Here is an 18,056-nt window from a genome sequence, read left to right as displayed (position 1 = left end):
ACAGCGTCAAGTGCATTTCTTGCTGTGGTTTGTGGCCAAAGGAGCGTAAAGGCAGTTGCGAGTTGGTGCCTCCATGCCTGGATCCTGGATTCAGACTCCCCCCCTTCCCCGGCTCACCACGTGAACTTGACCGACTGCATTAGCCTCTCTGGGCTTCAGGCTCTGTGAAACGGGTTGGCAGCGCCAGCCCCACCTGAGTCACAGTGACTTTGTGAGCCCAGGTGGAATTGAACTTGGACACAGGTGCCAGGCCTTTAGAAATGAAATTCTGTCTCCTCGTTGTTGGTGGAGCGGGGCTACCTGGGGGAACGACAGGGGCTAAGGAAAAACGCCCCCCAGTTTCTGCTCCCGCCCCAGGAGGAAGCATCGGCAGCCTCTGAAACACACCCTTTTGGGAAACGGAACAACCTTGGTTAGAGAGTGTGGCGGTCCGGCCAGATAAAGGAAGAGAAGCTGGGCTGGCAGGAAACTCCTGCTCTGCGGGCTCCGGCGAGCAGCGCCGCTCTGGCCCCGTGAGTAATTGTCTGAGTGCCCGTGTGCGCCCCAGGGAAGAGGCGGTGACGGATTAGATCACTGTCTGTGTCCCGGCCGCACGCCAGCAGCGGCACCTCCTCCTGGCTGGGAACACGTGAAGGCTCTTACCTTGCGTCAAGGAGGCCCTTCCTTCCTTTCAGGGCTTAAGTTCCCTTGGTCACTAAAGTCCTCGGAGACACCTCTGTGCCAATGAGCGTTTGTCTGAAGACTGGCCTTTGGGTGTTGGGCCGTCTCTGTCTGGGGACTGAGTGGTCAAGTGTCTGAAGTGGGTGCAGTGGGTCCTCGTTTGGTTCTCTGCCCTGGGGGAACCACAACTGGACGCACCGGGTGTCTTCAGTAGGTGCCGAGGAAAGGGTTGGCTGGGCAGAGCACCCTCCAGGTGCAGGGGGCTGGCCTGGGACTAAGCCTGGTGGCCCTGGTGGTGGCATCTCTAAGGACGACGGGAGCCTGGCGAAGCCTGGAGGCGGAGGGTGGCTGCTCAGGACGATCATGACGGACAGACAGAGCGAGTGGTGTGAGGGCAAGAGCGGGCCGGTCTGAGTTCAGACCCTGGCCAAGCACCCTGTACAGGGGGGTCTGGAGCAGGTCGGTCCCTCTCGCTCCGACCCTCGGTTTTGTCTCCTTGTCTGTAAAGGGGCCCAGCGGGAGTGGGGCGGGGAGAGCCGTGCATGGCCCGTGGGAGGCTCTGGGCGGATGGGGCTCGGCTCCCCCTCCCCCCCCCCCCCGCCATCTGCACATTCACAGAACCCTTTTGCCTCGTCCACTGTGTCTTCTGATTTCTGAGGAGCAAGATGCCGGTGGAGACCAGGCAGACAAGGGCCACCCCTGGCAAGGTGCCGTTTCCGCCTGGGGGTGCCTGTCCTCGGGGACCGGTGGCAGGGCGGGCTGGCCGTGACGAGGCCTTGGTGGATGAGCAGGACCCTCTGAGCAGCTCGGGCAGCTGGAGCAGGAGGCTGCGGTGATTCCTCCTTGTCGCTCTTCTGTTTCTATTCATGAGACCTCCTCTGTCCCAGGCCCAACTTCAACCCTCCCCCCGCCCAGCCATCTGATAGTCTGCCAGCCCATCCATCCGTCTCCCTACCCACTAACCCACCCATCCATCCAGGTACCCGTCACCCCTCCAGCTGTTCCCATACCTACCCACTTAGCCATGCACACATCCCCCCCACCCAGTCGTCCACCTGCCCACCCGTTTACTCCCATCTGTCCATCAGCCCCCTCATCCGTTTGTCTGCCCACCCATCTACCCATCTCTTCACCCACCCACCCACCCATCCATCCAACACGCCGCTTTTGAGAGCTCATCAGGGCTGAGCACTGAGGCCCACCTCAGATTTGTCCCTGACTGTGCTCTGCCGCCCTCCCAGTCAGTGGTTGGTTAGTGACCACAGCTGCCTCTGGTGTCCTGGCGGGCCACGCCCTCCTCACACCTAGATCCAGTCACTCCAAGGTACTTTCAGTTCCCTGACGGAGTCCCCCCTCCTCTCTCTGTCTCCCCTGGATTTGATCTGTCGCAGGCGCTGCTTCCCCCCGGCAGAAGCCGCCCGCCCGCTGCCCGGGCAGCCCTCCCCCTTCTCCTGGACTGAACACGATGCGCGACTGGGACGGGGAGGCTCTTCTGGCCTGGCTGGGTCGCTCCTGCTGCACCCCCTTCAGTGCTGCGCCCTCCCTGGGCGCCGGCTGGCTTTTCTTCTCCCCTCTCCCGTGAGACTGGGAGCAGCTGGGGCTGTACCAGGGGCCGGTCCAGGGCAACGACCTCCGTGTTAGAGAGGATCCATAAGGACGTGTCCTGTGAATGAACAAGTGAATGGGGAGCGGCTGGGTGGATGGATACATGGACGGATGGACGGATGGACGGACAGATGGACTGACGAACAGACTGGTGGATGGTTGGAAAGCCGTCGAAGGGTTTGGAGCAGCAGCGGTTTGGTTAGATTTGCGTTTCGGAGGACGGCTCTGCAGTGGTGAGATAGAGACAGGAAACCGACTGGAGGCCGCGGCACGGATTCTGGAGAGAGGAAGTCTCGACCAAGCCCATCCGGGCGCTGGCGGGGGAGCTGAAGAGGAGGAGGTGGACGTGGGGAATGTTCAGGAGTAGGAGATGGCAGAGCCGGCCAAGGAAGCAGGTGCTGTGGATGAAGATGGGGGAAGAGGGTGAAGGCCAGCCACCCACCCTGAGTGACCGGGCAGGTGGCAGACCAGTGGAGGAAAGGACAGAGGCGGGACGGGCCTCACGGAGCGTGTCCTGCGTGGCGACAGGAAGCTGCTCATGTCCACCTTTCCCCCTGGGAGGGCTGAGAGTGTCGAGGGGGCGGAGCCTCCGGAGGAGCTGTGGCCCCACAGAGAGAGAGCTTGTGTGGAGGGGGGAGCACAAGCCAAGGGTGAATGTGAGCAGGGGGCGACCAGTGAGCCCCGCCGTCCCCCGCCTGGAGGAGCAGTCACCTGTGTGGGTGGCGTCCCCGTCTCACGAGACCGGGGGCTCCCTGAGGGCGGGAGCCGCTCCTTCCGCACCCAGGTGCCCCATGTCCGGTGCCCTGCCGTGCGCCCTGCAGATGCTCCGCAGATGCATGCTGAAGGGCACCCAGAGGTGCTGGACTGTCGGGCAAGCCAGTCCCTCCCTTCGGGCCTCAGTGTCCTCGTCCCCGAAATGGGGGAAGTAACAAGGTTGTTGTGAAGACCGGGCAGGAGCGCAGCCATGAAACGCCCTGGGAACCATGAGAGGTTTCACAGACACGGAGTGGAAGTCCCTCCCTCTATCTGGAAAACCCGAATCGGGCTGTCGGTCTCGCAGAAGCTGCATCTGGTTCTGACCACAAGATTCTGTTGGGTGCTAAGTTCCCCTTGTGGCCACCCGTGCTCCCCAGCCTGGGGCTCAGGTAGGACACTTGACCAGGAGCAAAGCCCAGACCTTCTAGACCTTTCCAGTCCCTTGCTAGTCCGGGGGTGGCTCACGGGCCAGCGGCACCAGCGTCGGCGGGGAGCTTGCGGCAAAGTCTGCAGCCCCGCCTCAGACCCACCGAGTCAGAAACTCCGGAGGCGGGGCCCGTCACCGGCTGTAACCAATCCTCCTCCGGGTGACTCAGCTGCACCGGCGGCCAAGGAGCACTGTCTAGAACGTCAAACCCTCTTTCTGCTGGGAAGGGAGCGCGGGAGGCACTTCAAGCACCGTAAATGCTGCTGCTTTGCCCCGTGGGCCTGGCTGTTGGTGACTCTGGTGGCCAGACTTCACTTACTGTTGGCCCAGGAGAGCGGAAGCCATGGGCCTGTGCCCCAGGCCACGCCGCAGGGGGACACGCTCCCAGCAGTAAACAGCAGCTCCAGGGCCGGGGGCTCCCAAGGGATGCTCAGGACCTGACGGGACGTGTTTTCGCGGTGACTCCGTTTGCCCTGTTTGATTGACACCCGAGGGCTCGTGCTTATGAGTGAACGTCATCTTCCTGCCGGCGGCTTGTCTCTGGACTGTGGAGACCCTGAGGTCCGGCCGGGTGGCCCTGGGGACGGTTCGGGGTGCTGGGCCGCTCTCGACTTCCTCATAGGTAAGCCAGGTGAACCGTTTCGCCCCACAGGTGTGGGCGTGGGATTCACGGACAAGAACCGGCCCGAGGAGGGCAGGTAGGGCCAGCTCCTGACTGACAGGGGGCTGTGGGAGGAGCCAAGGGGCCCCAGGTCTCAGCTGCCCCTTATCCCCTTCCTCTCCCCGCCAAAACATGGCAGCAACACAAAAATACAAAAAACCAAGAAAACCCCGTGCACGGTGGGTGGGACTGTGAAATGGTGCAGCCCCGACGGAAAACAGAAGGACAGTTCCTCAAAAAATTAAAAACAGAACTACCCTATGACCCAGCAATTCCATGTCTGGGCACGACTCCCCGAAGAGACTCTGACAGCAGGCACCCCAGCAGGGGACCCGTGTACCCAGGCTCATGGCGGCGCCCTCCGCAGTGGCCGAGAGGCAGGTACCACCCAAGTGTTCACCGACACGCGAAAGAACAAACGCAGAACATACATGCGGGGAAGTGGCACTCAGCCTCACGTGGGGGGAAATTCTGACACATGTTACGGCGCGGACGAGCCTTGAGGACGCCGTGCTGCGTCACGTAAACCCGTCACAAAAAAGGGCAAACGCTGTGGGAGCCCACTCATCTGAGGGGCCCAGAGGGGTCAGGCCCCTAGAGACAGGCGGCAGGGTGGGGTGCCGGGGGCCGGGGGCAGGCGGGAGTGGGCCTCCGTGTGGAGCGGGGCAGCGTCTCCCAGGTGCGGAAGGTGAGGGGCTCTGGGGAGGGGTGGTGGGTGGTCACGGTCGTCCTTCAGGGCGAGTGTCCTTAAGGCCAGAGAACCGGACGCTTAAACACGGTCAACGCGGTACATTTTATGGCGTGTGCATTTCACCACAATTAAAAAGGACAACTAGAGGCAGCCCCTCCGCCACCATCCCTGAAACCCCAGGCCTGTGTCCTGGAGAGGACCGGGGGTGGGCTTAATGGGGGTCCTCGTTTTCTGGGGGGCTGAGGGGTGGGGGTGAGTCTCAGGTGGGGACTGGAGTGGCAGGGAGGCGGGACGTGGAGCCAGGAGACCTGGATTCTGACACCAGTGCCTCCTTCCTCGGGCTGGCACCCCCACCGCCCCCGGGGACCTCGGTTTCCTCACCTATAAGATGGGGAGGCAGCATTCATTCACTCGTGCGTCCAGGGGGACTCACGAGTGCGTGTGGAACGCCAGGCACCGTGCCAGGGGCATGAGGCCTCTGCCCTGGTGGGATTTACATTCTCGTGGAGGAGACGGGTCGTCCACAAGCAGTCAGGGAAATACAAACCTCAGATACTGATGGGTGCTCTGTGGAGCAACCCAGGAGGGTGGTGGGACAGTGGCCGGGGAGGGGCTGCTTTAAGCAGGGTGGCCAGGGCAGGCCTTGCAAGGGGAGGAGGTGACATTGAAGCTGAGATCTGGCAGCAAAGGAGCCAGCCCCAAGGGGAGGTAGAGGCGGGGGGGCGGGCAGCAGCGGGGGCACAGGCCAGCAGTGGGGCTGGGTGATCGGACAACACAGGAAGCAGGCCACGTGGCTGGCGTGTGGCAGCATGGGGCAAGTCCCATCCTGTGAGGCCTTGCCCGCCCCATGAGGAACGTGGGTTCTGCCACAGGTGTGGTGAGAAGCCGTCTCAGCGGGCTGTGAGCACGGACAAGGAGGGTCCGCTCTGCATCCTGGGCGTTGCGTGCGTGGGGAGCTGGGGCAGGGGCGGGCTTGGGTGTGGGGAGGGGCCGCAGGTGAGAAGGGGCAGCTCTGGACCAGACCCGTCTGCTGCCCAGTTTAGAGACACGATGGAAGCTGTGGGTTCCTCCCCCAGGGAAAAGAACGCACGTGCTTACATAAGATCGAGCGTTTGCTTGCAGGGGCACCACTTCCCGCTGCGTCCTGGCTCGGGGGCCACAGGGTGGGGCAGGGGCGGAGACAGAGCCTGCGGGAGGGTGGCCGTGCGGGGAGGGGCCCAGCCAGCAGGTGGTGAGACGGGCCCTGAGCTCTGAGGGGCTTCGCTTCTGGTGGGAGAGAAGCAGCTTCCCTGTGGCGAGGGGAGGGCACGGGGCAGGGCCGATCTGCTGCCCCCGCCCAGCCACCACTCACACCCCACCCGTTCCGTGTCTGCAGCTGTGTTGTAGACCATGCAGTCTCAGGGTGGGGGTGGAAGTGGGTTCTTGGACGGGGTGAAGAACCTTCGATATTATAACGATTTGCCACCCCCCCAAAGGGCATGGGACAGGGACAGGGACGCAGTGTATACCTGAGGTGTTAAACGTTCATGGAGAGGGGGTGGGGTGGGGGGAATGTCTAAACAGGCTCCTTGAGGGGATAATTGTGGGGGGGAAAAGCTGAAAGCAATCTTGATTTAGACCCAGCCCGATTTTTCACCTGAACAGGAAGTGTTAAAGCAGCAGAGAAGCTCAAGCCTTTGACTCTGACATACTAACTTATAAAGGAGGCTCCCAACCAAAAATCGTGTTCTGTCTGGGTCAAAGGTGCTTGTGTGGGCAGCTGCCTCTTTGCTAAGTTCTCGACAGTGTGGCCTTCCACTGACGTGAGTGGGAGAGACAATGGCCTCTCCACCTCTTTGCCGCTGGAAAAGTGGTGCCGTGCATTCTGACACCCGCCCTCTTCTGTGGCCCCGGTGCTGGCCCCGAGGGCGGCTGGGTTTGTCCCCGTGTACACAGGAGGAGGCTGAGGTTCAGAAAGGGCAACTGGCTGGCACAGCCTGTAAGCGGCTGACCGTGGCCTGGTGCTCCTGGCCATCGCTGCCTGGCCCTGCGTCGCCCCCTCCGCTGGGTCCCCGAGCTCCGTGGAAGACAGGAGGGTTGGCACCTGCCGAGAGACACCCAGGGATCCGGGCAGCACCCGAGGGAAGCTTGGCCCTTGTTTCCGGCCGGAGCACTGTGGGATGTGGGCAAGGCTGGGCCCCTTCCGCGCCGGGTGGAGAGGCCCCAGGAGGGGCTGTGGCCTCGGCGTGAGCTGGTACGTTCCCGTGAGCGAGGGGGGCAATGCGCATGGTGCCCGCTGCTGGGGTGCACAGTGGCTGGGCCCTCCCCATCGCACCTGCAGCAGGTTGGAGCTGATCTTCACCTTCAGCTTTCCTTGGAGAGCTGGGCTCAGAGGGGCTGTGCTCGCAGGGCCGGGAACATAAACGAAGGGCAGGAAGCCAGGGAAGGCGGATGGGGAGACCTAAGCCACATTCTGAGGTTCTAGTGGGGTTGGAGCTGGTTGGCTGGGCCACCCTCTGAATTCAGTGAGGCCCTCAGAACAGCGCCCGGCACACAGTGGGTGCTTTATACATGGTGGCTCCTGGTATTCTAAGCCTTTCCCACCTTTGGCTTTCAGAGGCTCGCTCACCACCAAGGGGCCCAGCCTCTGACCCAGCGTGAGCCACATCCTGTGAACAGCATGGCGGCGGAGAGACGGGCCCAGCCCCTGCGCCCATGAGGGGGCGGCCCCTTCTGGCCCAAAGATGGGGAACGTCACCGTGAACAGCTCCTCCATGAACTGCACCATCGACCACACCATCCACCAGACGCTGGCCCCGGTGGTCTACATCACGGTGCTGGTGGTGGGCTTCCCGGCCAACTGCCTGTCTCTGTACTTCGGCTACCTGCAGATCAAGGCGCGCAACGAGCTGGGCGTGTACCTCTGCAACCTGACGGTGGCCGACCTCCTGTACATCTGCTCGCTGCCCTTCTGGCTGCAGTACGTGCTGCAGCACGACAACTGGCTGTACGGCGACCTGTCCTGCCAGGTGTGCGGCATCCTCCTCTACGAGAACATCTACATCAGCGTGGGTTTCCTCTGCTGCATCTCCATCGACCGCTACCTGGCCGTGGCCCACCCCTTCCGCTTCCACCAGTTCCGCACCCTGAAGGCGGCCGTCAGCATCAGCGTGGTCATCTGGGCCAAGGAGCTGCTGGCCAGCGCCTACTTCCTGCTGCACAAGGAGGTGGTGGAGGACGGGAACCAGCACCGCGTCTGCTTCGAGCACTACCCGCTGCAGCCATGGCAACGCGGCATCAACTACTACCGCTTCCTGGTGGGCTTCCTCTTCCCGCTCTGCCTGCTGCTGGCCGCCTACCGGGGCATCCTGCGGGCCGTGCACCGCAGCCACGGCACGCAGAAGAGCCGCAAGGACCAGATCCAGCGGCTGGTGCTCAGCACCATGGTCATCTTCCTGGCCTGCTTCCTGCCCTACCACGTGCTGCTGCTCGTGCGCAGCCTCTGGGAGTCCAGCTGCCAGTTCGCCAAGGGCATCTTCAATGCCTACCACTTCTCCCTGCTCCTCACCAGCTTCAACTGCGTGGCCGACCCGGTGCTGTACTGCTTCGTCAGCGAGACCACCCACCGGGACCTGGCTCGCCTCCGGGCGGCCTGCTGGGCCTTCCTCACCTGCTCCAGGACCGGCGGGCCCAGGGAGGCCTACCCTCTGGGTGCCCCCGAGGCCTCCACGGGGAAAAACGAGGAGCCCGAGTTGTTACGGAAGCTCCACTCCACCTTCCAGACCCCTACCTCACCTGGAGGGGCGGGGTCGCCCACAGCCAGGCTGGCCTAGCCAGAGTCCTCCGTGCGTGGGGGGCGTGAGGCCTGAGCTTGCTAGCCGGCCGTCCCCCCAGCTTTCTGCTGGAGGGAACAATGGGCCGGGGTCATTGAACCCTGGACCTGGGCTGCAGCAAGGCCTCCCTGGCGCCAGGGGGCCTGCTGGAGCTCGCTGAGCCAGCCGGGGTGCGCCCCGTCAGCTCAGGGGTGTCTTCCGTTGCAGCTGGGCGGCTGGCGGGAGGCAGGCAGTGAACTGTCAGCTGCGGAAGGTTTGCAAAGGGAAGTTGGGATGGGGGTGCAGAGTTCGAGGGGCGCTGGGACATGGGGGTGGGTACCTGGGCGTGCACCTGCCAGGGCCTTCCAGTGCCACTGCTGTCACAGATGACACCTGCCCGAACACACAGGCGGTGCATCCGAGGAGGTGACACAGAGCTGTGTGGTCATTGTCGACCATGGAGCCCCCCTACGGAGGGAGCGGAAGGGAGAGGTGTGGGGCCAGGAGGCTGGGTGGGAGGAGGACTGTGGGGGGGCATCTGGGGCACTGGCAGCATGCGTGGGGGGCCGGGGGTAGGGTTGGGCAGAGGAGAGACCCCGTACACAATTTCTCAGGGAGAGCCGAGCAGCCTCCCCAAGCTCCAGGGCGGGTAGAAAGCCAGTCTCGGGGCTCCCGGGGCTCCCGGGGGCGATGCCTGTGGCCCTTTAAAAAGTCAGCTCAGAAGCACAGGTGTTGGGACAGGGACCCAAGACATGTGTTCGGGTGAGCTCCCCTCACAGACTCCTGACGGGGTCTGTCTCCGCCCACCGGGAACACCAGACCCCGGAGCCTGGGAGAGTGTGTGTGTGTGTGTGTGTGTGTGTGCACGCGTGCGCCCCTGTGTTCAAAGTGCCAGGGTCTCCGTGACAGCTGCGTGTCAAGACACTGAGGCCAGGGTCGTGGGACTACTGGCAGTGTCCCCCAACCCCACCAGCCTCTGCCTCCACCCCCTGCCACACCCACAGAGGGGCACAACATTCTCCCCGAGTTCTCAGATGCAACGAAACACATAAAATAGAGACGCGTTCTCTGGCATCTCTCAGCCCAAAGCTCCCCTGCAGCTTAAACAGTCCCCGCACAAAGAGAGGAGGGGCCCTGGCCTCACCTTGCCCCCTGGTTCTCCCACACTGCCCCTCTGCCAGACATCCCGCCACACCCACCTGGAGAGGGGTGGTGGCCCGTGGGCTGCATGGAGCCCAGGGGCACTGACTGCCGTCTTCTGTCCTGGCCCGGAAGGCTGGGCACCGGGTCAGCTCCCCTGCAGCTTGGTGCCAGCCATGGTGAGCCCCCGCCCTGGGGATCGTACCGAGGACCAGAAGAGCTTATTGCTGCCCCGGGGACCTGCCCAGCTTCACAGACATGCCACCCTCCAGACGTCCTGGCTGACACAGTGGGGCCAGCTCCCACCTCCCAGGAGTCTGAGTCCCTCACAGAGCCTGGGGCGGGACCCGGGATGGGGAGATAGATAGAAGCTGGCATCGGCAGAATGATTCTGGAACCTGCTAAAGGGAGGGCCAAGAGAACATCTTCCGTCTTTCTTCCCCTCCCTGTGCCCTGCCCGTCAGAGAGCCCAGAGAACACCGCCTAAAGGTGGACAGCCCAGGCTGGGCCGCCCCGAAGTGGGGTGCCAGGGCTACACGTGGCTTTGACTGGGCAGCACCCGCCCCAGCTCCTTAGGGTGGGTCTCCCATGACCTGAGGAGGTTCTCTTCCCCTCCCCGGAGGAGGAAGAGGCCAGGTCCGAAGGTGGCTGAAATGGCCACACAACCAAGAACCCCCCTCCCCACCCCCTGCCCAGCCCAGGCTCTTCCTGGGGCAGTGGCACCGGCCGAGTGCTCCACGCCCCCTTCCCTCCACACGTCCCCCCTGGTCTGACCATCAACACCGGCGACCCCCCCCCACTGGGCTGTACTGCAGGAGCCGAGGGTGGCTCCGCCGGCTATCAAGAGTTGTATTTTCCTATTGTCCTTTCATGACGAGTATGTGTGTGTGTCGGACTGCGTGATGGATTTGTGGAGCGAACTCGAGCCTGCAAATAAAGTTCCCAGCTGCAGCCGGAGCGTGCTGTGCCGTCCTTCTGGGGAAGGAGGGTCTTCTAACACAGGGCGGGTAGGGGGGATTAGAGGGTCCCCGAAACACCCAACAGGGTCGGGAAGGTTGAGGGGTTGACTTTCTCACGGAAAACTCGCACGGAGCAGTTAGGGGGTCTGCCCGTGATCACCCAGCGGTGTCCAAGGCGGATGGGACCCCCCCGCCAGCGAAGGAGGGCTTCTCCTCTTCCTCCTGCGCATCTCAGAGTGCCCCCAGCTCTTCCTCAGCCCTTGCTGCAACTCCACTCTGGGTCTCCACGGGGACACCTCCCCTTTGGGGACAGAGCCCAGCGCTGTGGTTTGGAGAACATCTCTCCTTCTGTCCTCGGACGCGTGACCCCTTCTGTGACCCCGGGAACTGCTGCCGTGGAGAGGGAGGGCTCAAGCAGAGCCAGAGCGTGCCCCCCACCGCAGGGCTGTCCTCACAGCGTGGCTTCCGTCCGGGGGGTCCACATCTGCCGACCGACCGGGCTGGAGTGTCTTCTCAGCAGTGGCCGGCTCCGTGTTTATGACCCCGGATTAGCTGCATCTTATTAAAATGTAAATTTGGTTTTAGTCACTTAATGCCTCTCTGGGTCAGATTCCAGAGCCCTGAAGTGTTTGGGAGGAGTCAGTCCTTCTCCCAAACAGACTGAGGATGTGACTGGAGCTGAAGACTCCTCTCGTGTGAGAACCGGGGTGGGGGGCAGGGGAGGAAAGGGTCCATCTGGTTTGGGCGGACGGCGGCAGGCTGCTGTCCAACGCCCCAGTGTGGCTGAGCCGCATGAGGCTCACCTTCCTGTTTATACACGGCGGTCTGGGGGTGGGCCCGCCGGGGGGGGGGGGGGGGGGATTCTCGGCACAGAGTGAGCCCCCGCCGGCTGCACAGGGGACGCCTCCCCTGACGGGTGCGGCCACGGGAGGGCCAGGATCCGGGCCTCTTGGGTCAGTGCTTTTCCGAAGAAAACTGCTTTTTGCAGCTGGGGATCACTCAGCCTCCAGGAATTCATCTGGCAGGACAGCGGTCCTTGATGACAATGTCCCCGGGGGTCACAGCGGTGCCCGTGCTCTGGGGACACGGTGGGATTTCAAGTCACGGCAGCCAGGAGTTACTCCCGTATGTCCCCATAATCGTGGTCCGGCTGTGCAACCACTGGCCCCAAGGGCACTGCTGCCCCCCACCCGAGGCTGGGAAGAAAACCTGAACTCCCAAGGAGCCCACGTGGGGCCGCTTTTCCCACCTGGAGCCGCCTCCACCTGACAGGTTTTAAACGCTCAGCGTCCCCCACCTCTCCCAGTGTGACGCTTGGGTCTGAAGCGAGGCTGAGTCCGCCGGACCTGGGTCGGAAGGGGGCCGTCTGCCCACCTCACGGCTGACGCGTGGGCTCCTCTGGCCAGCACACCCCCTCGCTGACGCAGACCGAATTCACTCGAACGGCGTTTAGGCCACGTCCTCTCCATCCTGCCTAGGGCGGTGGTCTTTCGAATCTCAGAGTGTGACCCCCCTGCGGAGCCGGGGGGACCCGCACGGCATGGGTGGGGAGTAGCAGAATGCCGGGGGCTGGACTAGGAGGGGCCGGCGGTCGGCGGGGCCTGTGCGGTGAGAGGCAGGGAATGACCCCGGGGGGACACCCGGCCGGCTGAGTTGAGGGGCCGGCCCGTGGGCAGAGGACACCAGGGGGACACGGAGCCCTGGCCCCCGTAGCTGGTTTGCTTGCCTTCGAGTCCCACCTGCAGGCTCTGTGGGGCGCATGCACCTTGATGTGCCCAAGGTCACCGGCCTGCCCTTGAGCACCCGAAGAGCATCCCAGGCTGTGTGTCCCAGGGCCCGCCCCCCACAAACATTCCTGGAAATGCCCAAGATGCTCACGTGCCCCTGAGTCCGTCCTGGCAGAGGCTCCACCCCATTCCAGTCCCGCCGGGCAAGGACAGGGTCACCTCTTGCCCCCCTGTAACCAGCCTCTCCAGGCTGCTGCCCCGCCCACTCCACATGCGGACTCCACAGCCCCTTCCCGGAGCGTAGCCAAGACCGGGACAGGCCTGAGCAAGACTTTACTGAAGGCTTGAGCAGGGGTCATTTCACGGAAAAGCGCTGACACTGGACCCTAGACTCAGAGCTCGGGTGGTCCCCGGGCTGGACGCTGCCCAGGCGTCTCCTTCTGGCCTTCCCTGGCCCCTCGGCCTCCGCTGCAGGGCCACGGGCCTGCCCCCTCCTGCAGAGGGCCCTTAGACGCCTCAGTCAGCAGCAGGGACTGCACTCTCGGGCTTCTCCGGGCTCCACCCCAGTGTCAGCCTTTCCCACCCCGCGCCGCCCCCGAACAACTTCGTCATCTCCTCAGGAAGATAGCTTGTTCCGTGGGCGAGCCTGGACTTCCCCACGCTGGAACTGAATCCTGCTGTTCCTGTTGCAGAAGCAAAGGCACCTTAGTGTCTTTCCCCGGAATATGAGTCAGACGAGCTAGCGCTGGGAGCTTCACCAGAGTGACGTCTTCTCTCCTCTAGCTGTCCAGAAGTCAGAACTGCCGGGACACTCTCAATCAGAGGCCCCCGCTGCACGGAGCTCGGCAGCCTCAACCCAGGGACGAGACATGTAACTGGAGGAGCCCTGGGCAGGGAAGTGGAGGGCAGAGGAGGTTCAGGGAGCTGTGACGTGCTGCAGAGAGAGGGGCTGTGAGCTCGTGGCGATGGGCGCACCGGCCCTGAGGCCCCGGCAGTGGGAGCACAGACTGCGCAGGTGGGGACTCGCCACCACCGGCATGACAGAGGGCGGCCTGGACATTGCCCACCCCCAGCCACGTCTGCCGGGGCTTCCCCACACCCTGTGCAGGGCGCGTGGGGAGTTAACCCAGGTGCATTCACTCTGCTCTTTGCTGCTGACTCTATCTACAGCACGTGCTCCGTACCTTACAACACGCGCCCCTTTAGGAATCGAACGAGACACGTTTAAGAAAATAAAACGAAACAAGCTCCAGAAAGCACGTGGGGCCCCAGCTGGGAAACAGGGCCAGCCCCTGGGGAGCCAGCACGAGGTACCAGCGGACTGGCCTAGTGCGTGCGTGGGATGGGGCGTGGGATGGGATGCGGCCGGTGGCTCCGCTTCTGACGCCGTCGGGAAGCGTGCGGTGGGGGGCTGGGAAGGAGGTAAGGACAGGCCAGCCAGAGCTGCCCAGGGGGCCTCTGTGAGCGACTTCAGTCCCAATCAGCCCTGATTCAGCCCCTGGCTCCCGGGGCGGGACTGCCCGCCCTCTGCACGCCCCAGGCTGGGGGCAGCAGATGAGGGGGAGCGGAAGAAGTGCCAGGCTCCGAGGTGGGGGTTCGGGAGGGGTGGGGGTGAAGGGAGGCAAGGGGAAGCGGGGAGGCGGGGGGATAAATGTGAGGATGAGGGATCTTCGGCCTCAGTAAACAAAACACTGTTGGAAAAAGAGCATTTCAGACGTGTAAACATTTTGCTGTTTATGGTGCTGAGAAAACCTTTAGTGAAGCCCCAGAGTTTCATGAACATATGCCACACGTGTGTGCACTTGACTATTTCATCATCGGCCTGGGGGCTGTTCCTGGCCCGGCGATGCCCACGCCGCGGTCCCTGTGGGGGGGCGGGGCGGAAGACTCTCCAAGCACGCCACGAGGGTGGCCTGGAGAAGCCGGGGTGCAGGAGGGTTGAAGCCAATGCCTCCGGCACCTTCCAACAACATCAGGAACTGGGGACCCCAGAGGGACAGTTCCTTGGCCCACCCGCACTGCCCCTCCCGGGAGCGGGGCAGCCCAGCTCCCCCAGGGCCGGCCGCCGCAGGAAGAAGCTGGGCCCGCAGGGACTCCTCCCCAGACCCAGACGTGGCCACATGCATGTAACAGGCAGGGTCACCCGCGCGCCGTGGTGATGTCCAGCAGCTTCTGGATCATCTGGGCGTGGGTGCTGTGGAAGGGCAGCCCGTCCACCTCCATGCCCATGTTGCCCGTGACGCCGCTGCGGACTTTGTGCCGCACCAGGATGCCCATCATTTTTTCTTCCTGGAACCAGAGGAGGCAGAGGTGTAGGAGGCGTGAAGGGGAGGAAGGAGAGAGCCGTGCGTACACATAAGCCATATGTACACGTAAGGGGAGGAAGAGCATTGGACTGGACACGGCCTCTTTCTGAACAACCAGGTGTGGGTTAAATGTCACAGCCGCTGGAAGACTCATCATGAACAACAGTGGGGTCCTGCATCCTCGGGCTTTGTGGGGCCCCAAACCCCCCTCCTGAAGGGGCCGCTCTGAACCGTCTCGGCTGTTTCCTCGACCAGGTGCCTTCACGTAACCAGATAATGAGCTTTTGTGAAAACCTCCATCTTAACAAACGCTAAAGAGTCCTCCTCCTGCAGGTGCAGCGTGGGCTACTTCCTGCCCACCTGGCTCTGGCCAGTTCGGGGGTCCCTGCCCCCGGCCTCTGTGCCAGGAAGGCCCCCATTCCTCCTGAGAGCCCACTGTTACCCGCCAGTGGGGCACAGGTCAAGTCCTGTTGCTGTCCCCTTCTAGAAGCTTCTGGAGCAAGCAGGGCCACTGAAAAACTGCAGGCCCCTCCTGATGCTGCAGCCCAGGGCCCAGTGGGCGGAATGGTTTGGGATCAGACAGACCCGACTCTGGTCTTTCCTGGCGGATGTTTGAACCTCTCTGTGCCTCAGTGTCCCCATCTGTATGATGGGGAGGTAGATGATAACAATGATGCCACCTCTGGAGGGCTGTTGTGAGGATTAAATGAGATGATGCAAGCAAAGCACCTAGCATGGTCCTCAGCACACAGTGGGTGCCTACCTCACCAAATGAGGCGGATCATTACTGGCAGGGCAGGGTCCCTGGCCTGCAGCCCAGAGCCTTCCCGAGCGATGTGATTCCCCTCCTCCTCTTTCCCTCCCCTCGTCTGAGCCGCTAATGTGTCCGTCCCAGCTGAAGCGCTCCAGTCCCGCTGGGGAAGGCGGGTCTTGCATAGAGAAACAGAGAGGACAGTGCCCCTGGGGAAGAAGTCGAAGTCATCCTCCCCCCTACCTCCCCCACCAAGGTAAGGAGGGGTGAGAGCAGGGGACCACGGCAGGCATCGAGAGCAGGAAGGTGTGACAGCTCTGAGGAGGCCTCCCACCTTCCTGCCCAGGTGTCGCTGATTCACTCAGTCCCCTGTCCAAGTTTTATGGGGAACCTGCTGCATGCCAGGCCCTGAACCAGTGACACAGCGGTGACCGAGGCGGGGTCCCAGGCCCGGGGGGTCCCAGCCCGGATGAGCGCTCAGGCAGGCACGGTCCACCAGGGGCCCGCAGCACAGGGCAGGGCAGGGCAGGGCACCCCTGCCCTTCTCCGGACTGACTCAGGGAACACCGATCAGGAGGAGGGGCAGCTGGGGACCACAGCTGACAAAAGAGCAGCAATGAGCCAAACCAGGGGCGATGAGAAGCATGCACCGCTGAAAGCTTTTAGAAAACAATGGAGAAAGCGTTGGCAAACATCACGGAGAAGGGCCTCTGCGCCCGGCTGGCCGGAGAACCCACGTTTCCGCTCCGCCCTGGGAGCCAAGGTGGAAGGGAGTCCCAGAGTGCTTCCAGAGAGCTGTTTGTCCAACAGCCCCCTCCAGGGGCCACCCAGCCCAGAACGGCATTTCCCACCCTTTGTTTGGGCTTTTTTCCCCCACTTCTCTCCGCTGGCTCACGTCCTCCCTTTAGCGGGGACTGCTTCTGGAGCCTTGGGCCGTTTCCTGCCAGCTCACAGCCCCCAGCATCTGTATCCTTCGGGTCCCAGGGAGGGCCTAGTGGTCCTCAGGGTGCACTCACCAATCCCCAGGAACTGGCACTTGGCCTCTGAGAGCCCCAGGGGTCAGCTGGGTCAACAGTGACTGCCTGGAAATTTCCCAGGAATCACCACCTTCCAGGAGTGGGGTGGTGGCAGGGGAGGGGCCGGAGGCAGAGCGTCAGGCTCAGGCAGGGGAGCGGAAGAGGAGGGACGGTGGACAGAGAGAGGCAGAGGGGACAGGGCTTGGGGCCGTGTTCACTGTGGATGGGGAAAGGGGTCCCAGGTGACTTCCGGCCGAATGTGTGGCTGGTCACACTGTGGATTCCCACCGGGAGCACAGTGGGCTGATAGTCACGACTAGGTGATGTTGCTGCTCACAGTGCGGGGGGCAGAGGGCATGGCCCCTGTGGCTCAGTTGGTTTGAGCATTGTCCCATAGACGGAAAGGTCATGGGTTCAATTCCTGGTCAGACACATATCCAGGTTGCAGATTTGATCCCCGGTCACGGCCCGTACAAGAAGGCAACTGATCGATGTTTCTCTCTCTTTTTCTCCAAAAGCAATGGAGAACTTTTATCCCCAGGTGAGGATAAAACGAAACAAAACACAGTAGGGTGGGAGCAAGGGGCCCCCAGGAGAGCGGGAGCTGTTCTGTGTGTGATCTCGGTGATGGTGACACCATCCAGTGACGGATTCTGTGGTTTAGGTCAGTTGTATCTTGTAAAAAAGTTACTTAAACAGTAGGGTGAGAGGGAAGTGTGGGGGAGGATGGGAGCCCGGGGGGGGGGGCAGAGGCCATGTCCCCGTCCCTCTGTGTCATCCATCCATCCGTCATCCACTCCCCCATTGGTCCCTCCGTTCACCCAGCCAGCCAGCCGGCGAGCCAGCAGGCCCCGCTCCCTTCCTTCCTCCCATCCATCTGTCCTCAGTCCCCCCTGTAAATTCTCACCAACTGGCTCCTGGTGCCTGCAAAGGTCTGGGACCTCTCCAGCTGCTTGTTCTGCCCTCCAGTACAGCCCAGGGCACAGCCGGCAGCCAGAGGGGGCAGGGCGTGGCTCCCTGGGCTCCTCAGCGTGGGGCCCCCTCCTGTTACAGCTGTGATCAGACTGCCCCCCAACACGGAAGGCCCAACTCACAGAGCAGAGCTGAGGGACATTTCCTCTGCTCCTAACCAATCGGGCCTCACCACCATCCCAGGCCACAGCTCTGCCCAGCGTCTCCTATGACCCAGGGACCCCCAGGGAGTGACCCACTGAACCCCAGTATGACCATTCCAGTCGTTCCCCTAAACACTGCACCACCTCATGTCCCTGCACCTTCCTGCTGCCCAGAAGGCCCTCCCTTCCCTCCGCACCTGACTACGAATATCCTGCTCATCCTCTAAGCCCCAGTTGAGTGCCACCTCCTCCAGGCAGCCTTCCTTGAGCTCTCTGAGTGCCCATTCCTTATGTCCCCTCAGAATCTTGCTGTGCCGTTTCCATCCTGGCTCCTGAAACTACCTTTGGTGTGTCGTTTCCCCTGCGAATCCTGAGTTCTCTGCCCAGGGGCCCGGGTCTGACCCCTCACTGTCTCCTAGGCAAGCCCAGGCCTGACCCAGAGGAGGGGCTC

At 62.8% G+C, this 18,056-nt stretch overlaps 2 protein-coding genes across 7 annotated transcripts in view; one reads left to right on the top strand and one right to left on the bottom strand.

Annotated features, from left to right (window-relative positions):
* GPR68 (G protein-coupled receptor 68) overlaps positions 1-10,858 on the top strand; it is a 28,699-nt gene extending 17,841 nt beyond the window's left edge. For both annotated transcript variants that reach the window (XM_036013235.1, XM_036013240.1), the window contains one exon: positions 7,397-10,858. In XM_036013235.1, the coding sequence (XP_035869128.1) occupies positions 7,524-8,612 (1,089 nt within the window). In that variant the 5' untranslated portion in view covers positions 7,397-7,523 and the 3' untranslated portion in view covers positions 8,613-10,858. The remainder of the gene's footprint in view (positions 1-7,396) is intronic.
* Positions 10,859-14,138: 3,280 nt separating this feature from the next.
* Positions 14,139-18,056, bottom strand: part of DGLUCY (D-glutamate cyclase) — a 62,560-nt gene continuing 58,642 nt past the window's right edge. For 4 of the 5 annotated variants that reach the window (XM_036013207.1, XM_036013200.1, XM_028507593.2 and 1 more), the window contains one exon: positions 14,139-14,706. In XM_036013207.1, the coding sequence (XP_035869100.1) occupies positions 14,390-14,706 (317 nt within the window). In that variant the 3' untranslated portion in view covers positions 14,139-14,389. The remainder of the gene's footprint in view (positions 14,707-18,056) is intronic. The other variant, XM_036013221.1, reaches the window with a different exon arrangement.

The sequence above is a fragment of the Phyllostomus discolor genome, chromosome 1 (genome assembly GCF_004126475.2).
Source record: "Phyllostomus discolor isolate MPI-MPIP mPhyDis1 chromosome 1, mPhyDis1.pri.v3, whole genome shotgun sequence".
Taxonomy (NCBI): Eukaryota; Metazoa; Chordata; class Mammalia; order Chiroptera; family Phyllostomidae; genus Phyllostomus; species Phyllostomus discolor.
Note: the sequence above shows the minus strand (reverse complement) of the source record. Positions and strands in the feature narration are given on the sequence as shown.